Source organism: Xiphias gladius, chromosome 17 (genome assembly GCF_016859285.1).
Source record: "Xiphias gladius isolate SHS-SW01 ecotype Sanya breed wild chromosome 17, ASM1685928v1, whole genome shotgun sequence".
Taxonomy (NCBI): Eukaryota; Metazoa; Chordata; class Actinopteri; order Istiophoriformes; family Xiphiidae; genus Xiphias; species Xiphias gladius.
In genome coordinates this window covers 556,929-573,250 of record NC_053416.1, presented here as the reverse complement: position 1 = coordinate 573,250, position 16,322 = coordinate 556,929, and the positions used below count along the sequence as shown (strand labels likewise).

Here is a 16,322-nt window from a genome sequence, read left to right as displayed (position 1 = left end):
ACATTTTTTCTAGGGGGGGGGTAAGACCGGGGCACCGCTTTAAAGACCCCCAGACTAAGAGACAAAACCACTACACACAACCCAGCTGCAGCACTTTCCAGCATCTTCATGCAGAGGTTCTGGTCCAGGGGCCCCGGGCCTGTGCCCAAGGGCCCGTTAATCCATCCATGATACAATAAGACAACGACCCATCCCTTCCTGACTCTGGTGGGGGGGGCCTGTGCCACCCCTCTGGCCCCGCTCCTGCAATTCCTCTAAAGGGGACCGACACGTTTTTAGACTGAAGAACAAGAAAACAGGTCGGTTTGAATTTCTAACACTTTATTTACATCTTTATTAATCACATCTTTCAGCTTTCCGCTCGATATTCAAGCAGCAGAAATTGACATATTGGTAAACACAAAAAAGTAAAAGAAAACTCACAACAACACAAAGTGACAGCCTTTTCCCCTCCTTTGTTTTTTAGAAAAAACATGGCGGTGAAGAGGAGGAGGAGGAGGAGCTGGAGCCTGATCCAGACAGAGACGGCAGAGCATGAAGGAGAAGGTGGACCAAAGACGACAACAGCGGCCCACAGGGAGGCGACAAAGTGACACCAAACCGGATCAATACACACAATAAGTGACTTCAAGTACAAAACAATTAGCAGCTTTTCCATCGGTGCAGGACTCGTAAAACTTAAACATGATGCAGGTGAGAAGTGCTCCATCTGATGCAGTTCAACATAAATCTATAAAGTGCAAACTATAGTACCATGCTCAGGTCCCGACCCGAGAACGCGTTCAAGAGCAGCTGGGAAATCTCGACACTTCTGGGGGCCGGTTCCTCTCAGTTCTCTCCAGGTCGCGGCCCCCCTCCCACCTCTGAGAAGAGATCACGGAGGGGTGGATGTAGGTCGGATCAAGGAGCAGTCACATCCCTGCTGTCGTTATAGTAAATCTTCAGTGATCTTAAAACAGACGAACGTACTGGGTACTGGACCCTCCCGCCCACCACCAAACACACACACACGCACACGCACGCACGCACACACGCACGCACGCACGCACACACAGGATCAACAGAGTACGAGGTCCAGACGATGACGGCGTCACATTGAGATTGCTTGACGAAGACGCTGACTGATGACTGAACCCTGTCGGTTTCAGACTGGCGGTGGTCCGGGGACGATCAGTACGGATTCCACAAGAGCTGGTCAGAAAACACAGGGACCTGCTGGTCATCAGAGCTGAGATCTAGGACGACAAAGTCAGACAAGGCGGGGGTCAGAAACTCAATGTCCATTTCTTAAGCTCCTTTGAGACCTGCACTTTAATCTGAGGGCGATTTAACATGTTGGTTTCATGCCTGAATAAACACCTGAGTCACTTATGGAAAAGCAAACTTTTCTGTTTCACTGTCAGTGACACGGGTCTGAACTGAATGACGTCAGATTAAATGAGACCAAACGCCGCCCTCTAAAACCACTGCAATACCATAGTTCAATCTGTCGCCAACGTACAAAGAAAACTAAAATAGAATCTATTTGAATTTAATTAATTTAGTTTATAATAAAACGATTAAACACATAGAAAGAACCAGCTTTTTAAAAAAAAAAAAAAAAAAAAAAACGGGCACAGAGAGGATCAGTCTATAAAAACCAGTTTCCTGGGACCAGAGTTAAAAACCTCAAACCGCCTCAGATATAATGAAAACAGGATCTAAAACCCCTCAGCGCTGCAGCTTGGACGGGAACTGAAAGCACTCTTCTCCTCAGAGCTTCATCTCACTGCCGTCTCTCTCCTTCCAAACCTCCTGTCATGTCTGAATGAGGCTGAACTCTAAAACGTCTTCTGACATAAGTAAACACTTCAGGGTGACGTTACGTAGTCCACGGCGGAGAAGGGTTTCGCTCACCGCTCTCTGAACAGGTCCAGACTTCGGTCGACTGCGAATCTTTGCAGTATTTTCTCACTGATAAAAGGACACGCAACTATTTTGCAGAAACGCACAAAAACAAATGGACAATGATGCGTAAACACGTTTCTTTATCCTGATGCTGGACAGAGCCCCAGAGAAAACGGTTTCCCAGCAGCACTTGGAACATGTATTGTGTGTTTCGTCCTGACCGGTGTGGTGGTTGTGTGTTTTTGATAATTTGCTGATTTTCCATGAATGTCGTTGGGTGTTGAGCTGTTGGCAGGACAAAAACAAGAAATTTGGCGACGTCACCTCGGGCTCTACGAAACCGATTGTTTTGCAGAACGCCAGACGTGTATCATGTGACCCGAGCGACCTCACCTTGGATGTGGTCCGCCTCCAGCAGCAGGCGGAGCCAGTCGTTCATGTTGTCGCTGGTGGTCAGCTGATTCCTGAGGGAGTAGCTGAGGCCGGGCGGGGAGCGAAGCGGCCGATGGCTCGTCTCAGCCTCCTGCCCGAAGAAAACAGACATGCTGATGAAACTTCAAGTTGTTACCAATTACTTTTCTGTCGATCGATTAAATCAACCATTCCGGCTCTGGAGTACTGGTTGGTTTCCGGGCGTCTGGGAAAATAATGAAACTTCCCATCAGCAGAGGCCCAACACCACTTGGCACTTCAACGCTGCGATGAGTGTCTGGCATTAAGCCTCTGCAAGGCAGTAACTCGTAGCCCAAGGCAAGTTTCCCCAAGAGACAAGGAAGGACACCTTGGACATATTTTGTCCCCCCGGGGGGTTAATCAGGCCGCGCACCGTAACGGAGATACGGGCGGACATCGTTGCTGAAGGCCACTTTTGATCATTGAATATGCGTCATTAATCAGTTCAGTGCTGTTACCGGGGAGAAGGGGACGGTCCAGGGTCCAGGCAGCTCCAGTGACGTCCCGGCCGACAGAGGAGACACAGAGGAGGCTTTAGAGGCCGCTGGAGTCTCCTTCTCTCTCTGCTTCTCTCCTCTGTCCTCACACAGGTCAGAGGTCATCTTCTCCAACTGGCTCTGCCTACAAAAACAATGCAGATCTCATCTCAGCACCGGGATCCGTATTCATCTGAACCCGTAGTAATGAAGTGATGAGTTAAGACACATTAGCAGCCACTTCCTTCCTGCTGAGCTTTTACTAGGTTGGCGTTTCATTAAATTATTCATAATGAATTAGTTATTTGCAGAAAAAGAATGATCAGGCTTTCCTGCAATGTTTTATAGCAACTAAAAACAAGTTATATTATTAATTGTATAAAATTCTCCAATGTGAAGAATCTGTTTTCTCAATTTTGTACCACAATCAAATCTGCGTTGGGTTTTGGACAATTGCTCGAAGAAAACAACATTTGAAGATGACAACCGTCCATCACCATTTCCCAAACGTGTAGTCGATCAACTCAAGAGACAAATCATCAGAATAAATATTAATAAATAGTTGTTGGTTGCAGCTGTAGTCCAGACACTACAAACTCCGCATCAGTGAAGTCAACACACTGGTCTCCACCTACAGTTGCTCCACTGGGTCCTGTGAGTCGGTGGCGTCCGGCTGGTTGTCGGTCGGAGGGTCCCACAGGTGCAGCGCTCGCCTCCACAGACGCACCTGCATGTCCCAGGACCGCCGGCTGTACTTCCTGTACTTGTTGGGGGTGGATGGGTGGAGCTTCGGGTCCCTCAGGTGCCTGAGGAGGAGGAGGAGAGATCAGGGTCCGAAGAGCAGAGACGACTGATTCACTTATTAAAAAAAGAAAACCACAGAATATTCAGTGAGTTATTATTTAGACCGATAGTCTGACGATGTCTCATCACGTCCAGACGTGAAAGTTCGAGTTTGTGCCTGAAGAAGGTCAGTCAGGTCATTAGGTCGGTCATCAGCGTCAGAGCGAGCTACCTGCCGTCCGACCTACCGACCACCAGCTGTTGGCGTTTAAACTCATCAGTATCAGCTCGGGGTGTTTTCTCACTTGGGGACCTGCTGCAGGTAGTTCTGGTAGCCGCTGGTGTTCTTGCCGTACTGGATCTGTTTCTGCCGCCGCTTCAGAACCGCAGCGTTGGTCTCGGTGTTGGCCGGATCCGGGAGGCGGGGGTAGCAGCGACCGATGGGAGACCTGCGGGGACCAGAAAGGGGCTCAGTTAAAGGTAGTCTGTCCTAACTTCTTACATCTGATGAAAAAAATTGTTTCATCACTTATACAAACAAGTGCAACAGAAAAATGTATAAAATTAAACCAACACAGTCTAAATGTAAAGTGATTTTATTCCAGCTTGTTTTTGTGCCTTTCATTAAAAGTCTTCTTCACTGCCTTTGTTGGGGCATCTCGGTACGTTACTGCCACCTGTGGATCGGTGGAATATTGCGTCACCATGGGCAGGAATGTGTATTGTGTAAAACTCCACAGGGAATCTTATGGGTTTTGCGTGTTGGTTGAGTTTGTTTCATTTGTTGTGTGCGCGGCGACTTTTTTTTTTTTTTTTTTAAGTGGAGCAGCAGTTGGTGAAGTTTTCAGACTGTACTGACCTCTTGTCCAGATCGTCCGTCCCCACAGCCACACTGCTGGTGGACACTTTGAGGATGCAACGCTCCAGGATGGACGGCCTGAGGGAGACAAACGCAGCAGACTGTTCAGAGGGACTGTCCACAATCAGAGTCCAAACCTGTCCCTGTCCTTTTGACCCGACGGAGATCAGACTGGGATCGAAGCCTCAGTGCAGGCCTCACATCTGTACGTGTAATTCTACCCTTCGATCATCTCAAGAGCGGCATGCGTAAAATAACTAACAACGGATCGAAGACGATGTTAAATGTCCCCAGTCCGAGTGGAAAAACAAACAGACGGAGAAGTTGCGCTTTGTGCGGTGAATCGTTTACTGTAACGTCACTGATGTATTTTAGCTGCAGTGGCACATCAGATGCACCGACACCATCTCGCCTCCACCTGCCGCACTGGGGTTGTGGCATAGTCGTGCAGTTCTGCACTGACCTGCCAGACTTCTGTGATTTTCTTGTAATACTGGGAAAATTGAATCCAGCCTGTTTTTTTTTTTATTAGTAGCCGGGTGATTTTAGTCAATTATGTGATGTTCTCACTTTAACGCCGATGATTCCTGTAGATTAAAAGTTCATTCACGTTTCTTCTCTCAGCCACAACCTTCCCTGTGGCTCTGAGCTGCTCCCCTGGTGGAAAGTAACTAGGTACATTTCCTCAAGTACAAATTTGAGGTCCTTGTACGTTGAGTATTTCATTTAATGCTACTTTAGATTTTACTCCACTACATTTCAGAGGCTATTATTGACTTTTTTACTGCTCCACCGTATAATCAAAAGAATTATGATGTAGTATTATTACGATTATTATTGTTATTGACTAAACTGCCCAGCACGATAGTTAAAATGACCCCCAGCTGCAAAACTAAGGGGATGTAAACATTAAACACATCAATCATTATAATCTAACACCACGATATACATTATTCGGAAAAGGGCCAGTTAAGGCTTAACGAGGACTTTTAGTTTTGGTATTTTAAGAATATTTTGATGATGCTAATACTTTTGTAGTTTACTTTAGTGAAATAATTTTCACAGTACTTCTACACCATCATCCCAACAAAAGAGCAGCGGCGGAGGAAGAACCTGGGTCTTTTGTTTGGTACAAACGCAACATGTCTGAGGAAGAACGCGGCTCATTTTTCGACTCTTGTAATATAATCTAGTCCCGTCGGTGAAATGATCTTGTAATACGCAGACCTGGTCTGAGATCAGTTGGGAAGTTTTGTGAGCCGTCATGAAAAATCCAGGTCCTGTACTCTGCACTGGCTCTAACTGGCAGCCAGACTCCCAAAATGTGGAACTATTCGTCCAACTAATTCAAGAGCAGCCGCCAAGTCCCTGCCCGAAATCCACTTCAGGTTTGAATGAGTGAAATCGACACCTCTACACACAGATGCGCGTGAACGCGTCACCGTCACGTCACTGGACGGCTGCCGATTTCCTCTACGCCTAAAAAGGGAAATGGCTCGTGGTTGAACCTGCGGGGTTTGTTGGCGGCGGCTCTCTCTCTTCCTCGCAGGCCGCTCGCAGGAGGAGGAGACGGGATCGGAGAGACGTTGCTGTGGAGAGGAGGAAGAAGACGAACAAGAGTCAGCAGAAAGCAAGAGCCCCACGTCCCCGGTCAGTCTGCTGTTCGTTTCTGCGGCTTCTCTGTCTGCAGCCGAGGTCGCTTGGACACTAAAGACCTAAGAGATGGTCACACTTCTAGTCTGAGTCCCTCTCTCTTTCTAAACTGGTTTGCAGATTTTCACAGCTGGAGTTTCTTTACTTGTACGAGTCTTATTCCTGTAGCCTCAACAAAAGAAGAAGGGAAAATAAAATTCGAAAGCTGGTCACAAACAAGAGGCTAAACGGTTTTCGACAGAAGTTTAGAAAAGAAGACCCAGACCGGTCCCCAGGTAGACTCCGACAGCGTCGGCAGGCGTGTTGCTCACCTGACCAGGCTGTCGTAGACGGAGCTGCAGCCGGGGAGGAGCCACGGCTCGGGGGCGGGGCGTCCGGAGGAGCCGGCGGCCAGCAGCGGGTCGGGGAGGCCGTTCCACGCGGCAGCCGACCAGCCCTTTACACAAACACACGACCACGGGCTGAAACAGAAGCTGAGGACGCCAAACACCGTCAACATCACAGCTTCAGACCCAAACCCACAACACACACCGAGTCTGACTCCTAAACAGGGTTAACGCGGTGTGTGCTCACACTGCAAACGAGACTAAGACACTTCACTCAAAGCAGACTGTGCAGACTAAATCCACGAGGGCGGGGCAGGAGGGCGACACCTCCCCAAATCGATCGATTGACTTTGCAGTTAGAAAGTCAATCAAACGACAATAAAGAATAAAGTATAAAGAGGTCAATGTGTTTTTGTATAAGCGATTGAACTCTTGAGAGTAGTATTGGTGTAGGTTGGGACACAGCTGCAGATCGTCCCAACCGGCGTCTTTCTACATCCCTAACGATGCCGTCTCTCTCTTCCTTTGTTTTATTCAATCAGACCTGTGCGGAGCTGCAGAGCGCGGGCTGCCGCCATGACGGTGGCCGGTACCCGTTCGGTTTCTCTCTCACCTTTGCTTTTGGTGAAATACTGACGCGTTCCACCTCAAACTCGTGATGAAACCACGCGACAAGTTGAGGAGAAATGTCCCTTTGGCGGAACGTGACAAGGGGCCGTTTTTTTTGGGTTTGTTTTTTAAAAATCAAGCAGTCACAAGCCAAAAAAAGTTAGAAGCCACTGGTTCAATCTTCAGCAATAGTTAAAGTTTTCCGGGGTTTTTTGTGTGTGTCAAAGGTCATTTTGCAGAGTTACCAGTAATTCTACCTGCCAGATAAATGTAATGGAGTCAAAAGTAAAATCTTTGCCTCTGAAGTACGAAGCAGCTTAGATGTAAATACTCACTTAAAGTTAAAGTGCCTCAAAAACCGTACCTCCGTACTTGAATAAATATTCTTAGTTACTTCCTGACACTGACCCCCACCGATCAGAGGGTAGAGCAGTAGCGTGTAAGTCGCCTGAGAGGTGAAACCCAGGGCAAACCCCCAGGCTGGGGGGGGTTTAATTGGGCAGTAAAACTGATTTGGGCAAGTGGTTCCAGTTTGGAATACTTTGGTCTCATCGTTCACCCGCTGTGTCAGCTGAAGGGCCATGGACAGGTGTATACACTATAGTAGTGGCAGTGACGCACGGCTCATGGAGGACGCAGGCCACTTTGAAACACTAAAGATTTGCAGCAATTTGTGTCAAAACCGTGATTTTAATTCAGTGAAATGTGTGAAACACACGTTTTTAGATTCAGTGTGGCTCACACTCTCTCAGGATGTCATCACCTCTGACGTCCACCCAGAATGGAGCTGCACATACCCTCTTAGATATCATGGAACAAAGACGCTGCTTCTGAATGCAGAACTTCGTTCAGAATCTTCACGTTTTTAAGTTTCCTTCAGTATCACGGTGACCCAGTGACAGTTGTCTGAACGTCCACGGCTACGCTGCGAGCAGGAGCTGATCACAGAGGATTCGGCAGATTTCATTCTTTAAAATATCGACAACTACAGGCTAAAAACGGCCTCAAACGGCAGCCCGCGGGGTAAACTATCCATCGGGCCTCGGTTACAGCGACTGGGCGGGTTCTGGGCTTTGATTGGGCGAGTTTCGTCGGTCAAATCTGGCAGCACTGCGGCAGCGAGACACTGGGAAGCGACCGAGACGAACGGATCATCATTTGTATCAACTCGTCTGCTCTGCGGTACGAGGACCCCGTTCTGAGAGGTTTTAGTCACCAAGTCAGACTGAGCCCGTAAAGGTGAGGCAGGCGAAGCGTCCCCTTCACCGGTGGATGTGACAGAGCATCTCCCGGGTCTTTTCTCGGGACAGGTGACGCCGGGCTACCGGCTGCGTCCGGTCAATAAAGGTGCTGCGGTTTAAAATGAAACGTGTTGCTGATGGTTCGTACAGACCTGGAGGAGAGCAGCGGGCTCTGAGCTGCCGTTTCCACTCCGCTCCTGGACATTTTTGCGGTTTTAAGTTTGGCGCCTTCACTTCAGACGGACAGACGCCATCGTTCCGCTCTCACAGCTTTTTAATGAGCCGCACCTGAGGGGGGCGGGGCCTGCCCGAGTCACCTGTGCTGCGCGATCCGGTCCGCAGGTGATGCCGTCGGACTACAGATAAGGGCCCGCCCCGGAGGAGTACGGCGTTGGAAAGTAACTCAATACATTTACTCAAGTGACAGTTCTCAGGTACTTGTACTTACTTACATTTTTGGAAAATCGATACTTCTACTCTACATTTGATTATTGACTTTAGGTCCTTTGCAGATTCTTATCAATAATATCAAAATAATAAATAGCCTACGTTACAAATAAACAAATAAATGCGTGATTACGGGTTAAAGTAAGATAAAACTTTATTGATAAAAAGCCTCACCAGCTGCAGCATTGAAGTGATGAACACATTAAGGCACCGATAATTATGATCCAGTGACTGACATTGTTCTGCTTCACTTCTTTTACTTTTGGCTCCTTAAGTATAATGCGATGCTGGTGCTTGTGTACTTTCACTGAAATAACATTTTGAATGCAGGGTATTTCTACACTGTGGTGTTTCTTCTCTTACCTAAAAGATCTGAGTCCTTCTTCTGCCGCTGACTAAGTGTTTAGTATGAAATTGGCTCTTTGTGTCGCTATCACTCTGCCACAGTTCAGCAAAGAAACGCTGCCCATGGAGCCACAAGGAGCGAAGTGTGTGCAAAAGAAGGCAGAAATCCCTCAGACCGCAGAAGCCTCGTTTTAATCTGTACAGAGGGACGAGTGAGGACGGAGACACCTCGTTGATGAGAGAGGTCAGAGGAGAACGGCCGGACTGGTTGGAGCTGACAGAAAGACTACGGCGACTCAGGTAACCAGTCTTTACAACTGTGGGGAGCGGAACAGCTTCTCAGGATCAACAACACGTCCAACCATGAGGCGGATGGACTACAACAGCAGAAGACCACGTCAGGTTCCAGTCCTGAACAGAGATCGGAGGCTGCAGTGGACACGGGCTCACCCGAACTGGACCGTTGGAGACCGGAAAAAGTCAGCCTGGCCTGATGGATCTGGACTTCTGCTGAGGCAGCAGATGGTCGGGTCAGAATTTGGCTTCAACGGCATGAATCCATGGACTGGACCCGCCTTGTGTCAACAGTCCAGGCTCCTGGTGGTGGTGGTGTAACGGTGACACACTTTAGCCCCTTAATACAAACCAATCATGGTCTGAAGTTTACCATCTTCTAATGGCTCCTTCCAGCAGGATAAAGCTCCACGTCACAAACTGGTTTTGTGAGCATGACAGTGGGTTCAGTGAACTTCAGTGCCCCCCCCCAGTCACAGCATCTGGATCCAGTAGAGCACCTCTGGGATGTGGTAGAACGGGAGACTGGCAGCCTGACAAATCTGCAGAAATGTCGCGATGCAGTCACGTGAACATGGACCAGAACCTCAGGGGAAAGTTCCCCACATCTGGTGGAATCCAGGCCACGAAGACCTGAGGCTGATCCGGGAGCAAAGGGAGGAACCACCCAGTGTTAGCATGGTGTTCCTAATAAAGTGCTCACTGTAACGTTTTCTCCCAGCGGGTTTGTCCGGTACCGTGTCTCCGCTCCTGCAGGCGGCGCTCTTCACCGTTTAATCCGACTCCCACTACCGTACTCTGTCACTAAGGAAACAAGATGGCGTCCGGCAGCGGGGTGAGTTCCTGGTCTGAGGTTGTTTTTGGTGTTAAAAGTATAAAAAGACTTGCATGTAACGAGGTTGTGACTTAATCGTGTGCGTGACTGTTTATCAGCGCTGCTAACAGCATAGAAAGGATCCGTTTAAAGTGTTTAAAGACCGTTTCGAGCGCCCGGTTCCGGCGCGTCAGCTAACGGCTAACGACGGCTAGCCGGCTAATAAACAACAGAGTAGAAGTTTTCGGTTCCTCTTGGACATCGCGCCGTTTTCTACCGCTGTTCCACCGGTTCTTCAGAGACGAGTCCGGCTGTTTTTTCCTTCGTGTCTGCTGCCAAGGGTTAGCATAGCCGCTAGCAGCCACAAACAACAAGGCCTCCGAGCTCCTTCAGAATAAAAGCACGAAGACATGATCGGAAAATGTACATTTAATATTTTAGATTAAATTCACGAGAAATCCACCTAAAACAAAAAGCAGAACAAGAACATATAACTTATAACATAAAACAGAAGTGACAAATAATAAATACAATACTGCTGTTACATTATCAAGAAATATATATTATTATCTAGAATTGGAAAATTTTTAGGCACTAAAGGTAAAGTGAGTATTTTTCTAAAGTAAAGTCATGACTAGCTTTATTTCTCAGTGAACTTCATCCAAAATACAGTAAAGAGAAAAAAAACCTAAATCAGATCAGTATTCAGTGTGACCCCCCCTTAAACCAGCACCAGTTCTCCTTGATCCACCTGCACATAGTTTTCCAGGTTCTTGGCAGGTAGGTTGTTCCAGCATCTTGGAGAACCTGCCTTGGTTCCCCTGTGGATTCAGTCTGTCTCAGTGTCTTCTGTCCCTTCATGTGGTCCCAGATTGACTCCATCATGTTGGGCTCTGGGCTCTGTGGGGTCCAGACCACCTGCTGCAGGACTCCTGGTTCTTCTGGTCTCTGAAGTTAGTCCTCTATGACTCCGGCTGCGTGTTTGGACTCGTTGTCCTGCCGCAGACTGAATGGGGGGCGATCAGACGCCTCCTGATGGGAGTTAAGGTGGAGAAGAACCTGCCTGTGCTTCTCAGCGTTGAGGAGACACTGATTCTGACCAGATCCCCAGCTCCATTGGCAGAAACTCAGCCCCCAGCCTGCAGGAACCTCCACCACTTTTCACTGTGTCCTGCAGACTCTGGTCCTTGCAGTGCTCTCCAGCCCTTCAGTGAACCAACTGCTTGTGTTAGAGCCAAATATTTCAAATGTTGACTCATCAGTCCAGAGCTCCTGCTGCCTCTTCTCTGCAGCACAATTCTTGTGTTTTGGTGCACAGGTGAGTCGCTTGGCTTTGGTTCCATATTATAGGCTTTTTGGCTGCAGGTCTTCCAAAAAGACCAGCCCTGACCGGACTTCTCTGGACTGGAGATGGTCTACCTGGGTCCCAGTGGTTTCTGTCAGGTCTGAGCCGATGGTGCCGCTGGACTTTTTGAAGCCAAGGCAGCTTCTGGTCCTCAACCTGCCGTTTCTGTGTGCTTCTGCAGAAGAGCTTGGACAGCACATCTGGACTGATGCAGGATGAACAGCTGGTGTCTTGTTGCCATGGTGTCAGATCACTTCTTCAGTCTCTGTCCCTCAGCCAGTTTCGTTCCTCCTACGCATCCCTCTGTTTCACGTCAGGATTTCGGTTCGACCTTCGTATGACGTTGTCGTTCATTAGCACCTGTTTGGTCGACGAGTTGGTTCATGCACTGGGCAGTACGCCTCAAAGTTTTTATCTCTGTTACTTTTAATAAAATCTCACCGTTATTTCACAGTTTGTAAATCTAAAATAGGACATTTCCTACTGACACACTACTGCAGAAGATATGAAATAACTGTCTGAGACTGTATATAAACGTATCATCCTCATCATTGCCGATTCTGAGCTTCACAGTATTTCCGGATGAAAGTTTGCAGGTTTAAGTTTTTCTTGCCGTTACTCGACATTTCTTGGTAATAACTGCCGTTTCTTTTTTGCTGTTTTTCATGTATGACTGTGGCTGTTTCTTGTCTGACTCTTGACTCTCTCCGTCTCCTCCTTCAGTCCAGTAAGAATGACTTCCGTCGGAAATGGGACAAAGACGAGTATGAAAACCTTGCTCAGAAACGACTGGCTGAGGAGCGAGACAGAGAGAGGAGAGATGGTGAGGAGATGAAAATGCTTATATGAAAACTTCCCTGACAGGACCAGAGGTCATTTATTTTTCAAACCTGAGTTGGAGAATGAAATTGGAAGGTTGTGTGTAATGTTAACGGGTTTTTCTGGATCTTAACTTTTCTCCTCTGTCTATACTCCACTGTTTTCAGTAACTGTGGCAAAAGACAAAAATTATACTAAATGTCTGAATCGTTACCTCTGGGAAACTGGATCAGTTTGGAGTTTGAGAAATGCCCCACATGATAAACTGATCATTAAAATGCTGGACTCAGCCTGTCTGGCTGCACCTCCTGTTTGTCATCATTAATAGTTCTCCCTTTAACTAACAGATGAATAACCTCTCTCTCTTTCAGGGAAGGTGGCTCCGCCGGTTAAGCGGGACCTCCTGCGTCACAGAGACTATAAGGTGGATCTGGAGTCCAAACTGGGGAAGACCATCGTCATCACCAAGACCACTCCTCAGGCTGAGATGGGCGGGTACGAGCAGCTTCATCGTGAAACCTGCAAACGTCGTCTGAAACTGACACCAAAACCACATTTTAGTCCAACATCTCATAGACATCAGAGTTTAAAGCAGCTATGAGCAATACTTTTCTAACAATGTATGAAATGACAGCGTGAAAGGAGTCTGTGGTAGTGATGAACCGACAGAGAATCATCAGCTGAGTCTGATCTAAATGTGAAGCTTTTGTCTCAATTGTAGTTTTTGTCGTCCGCCGCCTCGCTCTGATCGGCTGTTTTCTTCTTCTTCTTCTCTTACAGTTATTACTGTAATGTCTGTGACTGCGTAGTGAAAGACTCCATCAACTTTTTGGATCACATCAACGGCAAGAAACGTGAGTTCACATCTGTGCAAGAGGGTCCAACTGCCGGCCTCAGGTCCCCTTAAACAAAGAAACTCATTTCATTCGGTTTATGAGGTGAAGCCGCAGGTTGACAAAATACTGGAGACGAGAGTCGTTTACAAACAGACGTCAAGCGGTTGGTGCTTCACACAGGAGCAGAAATAATGATATTTTATAGGAGTCTCATACAAACTCTCAGTAAAGGCCACAAAGAGAATACAATGAAAATACATGAAATACAGTAAACCACAATATCAAGACGTAGGGGCCAGCTGCTTGTAAAGTGAAACAAACAGAGTGTGTGTGTGTGTGTGTGTGTGTGTGTGCGTTTGCGCGTGCAGACCAGAGGAACCTGGGCATGTCGATGCGGGTGGAGCGTTCGTCTCTGGATCAGGTGAAGAAACGTTTCGAGGTGAACAAGAAGAAGCTGGAGGAGAAGCAGAAGGAGTACGACTTCGAGGAGCGCATGAAGGAGCTGCGGGAGGAGGTGAGGAGGGACCCGGCACGCCCCCTGCTGGACAGGAAGTGTCCCACCCATGCTCTTAGAGAAGTCTCGGCTTGGCGTCTGACGTCCTCCTGATCTGTTTCTGTTGTTGCTGCCGGACTCCGGCGCTTTGCTCCGCTATCATATCTGACCTGTCTGTTTCTGCCGGAGCAGTTCACCTCCAGCGTTAATTCTGTCGGCTACGTTCAGATTTAGTCGGAGTCCTGAGATCAACAGCTCATGTTAGTCTCACTCAGAGTCACTGAAACTCATTTAGCTCTCGTCCTTGTTAAACAAGACCGTAGATGTTTTCGTCTTTTTTGGTTTTAGTGATCAGAGGAGTTGACAAAAAAAGAACGTTTTAGCATTTTAGTCCAGTGTTAGTCAAGACCAAGAACGAGCATTTCAGTCAGACTTCAGCAAACTGCTTTCAAACAAGATTGAAACCCACTGAGTTTAGGCTGAAAGAAGCCTAGAACCAAAATGAGACGCAAAATGCGGCAATTAATCCTGTGCCTGTGCAGACCTTAGTGGTGGTGTTGTACCAGAGCGTGTCACACAGTCAGAGTCTACAGAAGGTTGTTCGCTTCCATTGAAATACATTTGTAAAGAAAATATTTGGAACCTCTTTGGACGCAAATCAAGCTGAGTCAATCAAGAGAGCGAACTCCTGCCCAACAGACTCTAGTCAGCCAAAAACAGTCTTCTAATTTATAAGCCGTGCGTTATAATAACCAGCAGAGGTCTCACATGGACCACGTGTAGCTGTCTCAGACCCATTCAAACTCAGCAAGACCTGAAACGTGTGTTTTCAATGTGTCAGATACATATTTCATCAACATTTAGGTCAATTGAAGAAATAACTATCTAATCAGACTTTGTATGAGCAATATTAAAGGGTTCAGATCGGGATCGGGGCCAAGAAAACGGTGTCTGGTACCAGACCCTCAGAGCATCTGTCACCAGGTCTAAAACCGTAATCTGCCGTAAAGGAAGCATGACACACACAACGTCAGCAGAACACCTCTAAGCGTAAAGTTGGCCAGGATGACTGTGTGTGTGTGTGTGTGTGTTGCTGCTTTGTCAGGAGGAGAAGGCGAAGGCCTACAAGAAGGAGAAGCAGAAGGAGAGGAAGCGTCGGGCAGAGGAGGACGTGGACTTCGAGGAGGACGATGAGATGGCGGCCGTCATGGGTTTCTCAGGCTTCGGCTCGTCCAAGAAGAGTCACTGAGGCTCTGCAGCTCGACTCCAGGCTGAGGACCACTTTGCACCGGGACAGGAATCTGGTTTTTGTGCCGCCCCCCTTTCAGTCAGCTGGAGTTTCAGACCAGAACCAGACTGTAAACACAGGATGGAGGAGTCCTGCTGCAGGCTGCGGTCATTTCTCCACAGTCCTGACGTCCCGCTCATTGTCCTGGTTCAGACTTTCACTTTTTTCTTTACAGCCAGGCTCTTATTTTGGTAGTTTTATCCATCACTCTGTCTGTTCTGGTGACATTTGCTCTCACAGCTTCCTGTCACAGACACGAGTGAAAATGAAAGTGAGATCTTCTAAATGTTTGTGAGTGAGAAGTTGTCAGAACTGAGAGAAACGATGGACGGAGCGACAAAAATGAGACAAAAAACAAATCTGCAGAAGTTTCCTTTGCGATGATAAGAAGTCAGAGGGCGACGCGTTTAGGTTCCTGCAGATAAAACGATTAAAGTATCAGAAACCACAGAAACGCTTTCAGCAGTTTGAGCTTTTCTTCACTTCTCCTTCACACAAAAATACATCTGAATTCATTAAAATACAAAGTTCAGATACAAAGATTCATATTTTTTTTCTCAGTAGTGTAGTTTTAATGAATTAACTGAATTTTTGATACCAGGAGTTGGATTACAAATATCAACAAACTGAATTTTAACTTGTTCAATCTTTATTTGTGACGTCAGAAAAAGAAAAGCTCAAACAGCTGCAGCAGTTCTTTTCTTTTCGACGTGTCAGAGTTCGTCTGTTTTATCAGGATACTGAAGTTGTGGAAATTGTGATTTTAATAAATGCTCTGTTTTTCTTTGTTTCCACTTGGTCGTTCTCTGATTTATCAGCTGCTGCTGTCGCCGTTTGTGTCAGTGAATGCACCATGACGAGCGTGCCGGAGGCTCGTCTGTGTTTTTGAGATGCCTTCAGGGACCATTTCTGATCTCTGTCGTCCTCAAACCCAACAGTGTGTGAATGTACGAACCACTGAACCTCTGCAGAGACACAGACTTTATTTGGACCAAAATAAAATCCCAGAGTGTGGAATTTAAATCCTCCTGTTTCCAGCTGCTGCCATGATGAGTAAGGTTGTTTCTGACTCAGGGAAATGGAGGGAAAGAGAACGCCGTCGTCTAGAGTATCACTGTGCCGGGACTCAGGAGGACAAAGAACCAACAGATGCTAAAGCCAACGTTGGCTGTGTAGCGATGTTGCATCTCTAATAACGTTGAAGCCGTAATATACAGAATACATGTCAGACCCTGTCAGACCACGTGGAGAAAGGTGAAACTACTGAAATGGGAATTTTACGAGGGACACCCGACCAATCAGTGAGCTCATGTTTATTCGCTCTTCTCGGTCCGGCCCCCCCCCCAGACCCTTT

At 47.4% G+C, this 16,322-nt stretch overlaps 2 protein-coding genes across 3 annotated transcripts; one reads left to right on the top strand and one right to left on the bottom strand.

The window, feature by feature from the left end:
- Window positions 1-300: 300 nt before the first annotated feature.
- Window positions 301-8,608, bottom strand: slbp2 (stem-loop binding protein 2). Of its 2 annotated transcripts, XM_040150401.1 has the most exons (9): window positions 8,440-8,608; window positions 6,423-6,584; window positions 5,967-6,047; window positions 4,459-4,536; window positions 3,905-4,048; window positions 3,452-3,622; window positions 2,799-2,961; window positions 2,281-2,410; window positions 301-1,235 (listed from the first exon to the last, which is right to left on the bottom strand). In XM_040150401.1, the coding sequence occupies exons 1-9, from the start codon at window positions 8,490-8,492 to the stop codon at window positions 1,171-1,173; spliced, it is 1,047 nt and encodes a 348-aa protein (XP_040006335.1). In that variant the 5' UTR covers window positions 8,493-8,608; the 3' UTR covers window positions 301-1,170. The 2 variants fall into 2 exon arrangements, with proteins under 2 accessions (XP_040006335.1, XP_040006336.1); XM_040150402.1 differs by lacking the exon at window positions 5,967-6,047 and having other exon boundaries at window positions 8,440-8,607.
- Window positions 8,609-9,717: 1,109 nt separating this feature from the next.
- Window positions 9,718-15,762, top strand: zmat2 (zinc finger, matrin-type 2). Its single transcript, XM_040150425.1, has 6 exons — window positions 9,718-10,208; window positions 12,256-12,355; window positions 12,723-12,846; window positions 13,132-13,205; window positions 13,556-13,701; window positions 14,786-15,762. The coding sequence occupies exons 1-6, from the start codon at window positions 10,191-10,193 to the stop codon at window positions 14,927-14,929; spliced, it is 606 nt and encodes a 201-aa protein (XP_040006359.1). The 5' UTR covers window positions 9,718-10,190; the 3' UTR covers window positions 14,930-15,762.
- Window positions 15,763-16,322: the final 560 nt, after the last annotated feature.

What these genes read in the sequence shown, in the direction of transcription:
- slbp2 (XM_040150401.1), bottom strand. Translation starts at nt 8,492, where the DNA reads ATGTCCAGGAGCGGAGTGGAAACGGCAGCTCAGAGCCCGCTGCTCTCC. An exon ending in AGCCCGCTGCTCTCCTCCAG is followed by an intron (nt 6,585 to 8,439) that starts GTCTGTACGAAC and finishes TGGCGTCCTCAG; the next exon opens with CTTCTGTTTCAGCCCGTGGT. An exon ending in GCCGCCAACAAACCCCGCAG is followed by an intron (nt 4,537 to 5,966) that starts GTTCAACCACGA and finishes TGTCTCCCTCAG; the next exon opens with GCCGTCCATCCTGGAGCGTT.
- zmat2 (XM_040150425.1), top strand. An exon ending in TCACATCAACGGCAAGAAAC is followed by an intron (nt 13,206 to 13,555) that starts GTGAGTTCACAT and finishes TTGCGCGTGCAG; the next exon opens with ACCAGAGGAACCTGGGCATG. An exon ending in TGAAGGAGCTGCGGGAGGAG is followed by an intron (nt 13,702 to 14,785) that starts GTGAGGAGGGAC and finishes CTGCTTTGTCAG; the next exon opens with GAGGAGAAGGCGAAGGCCTA.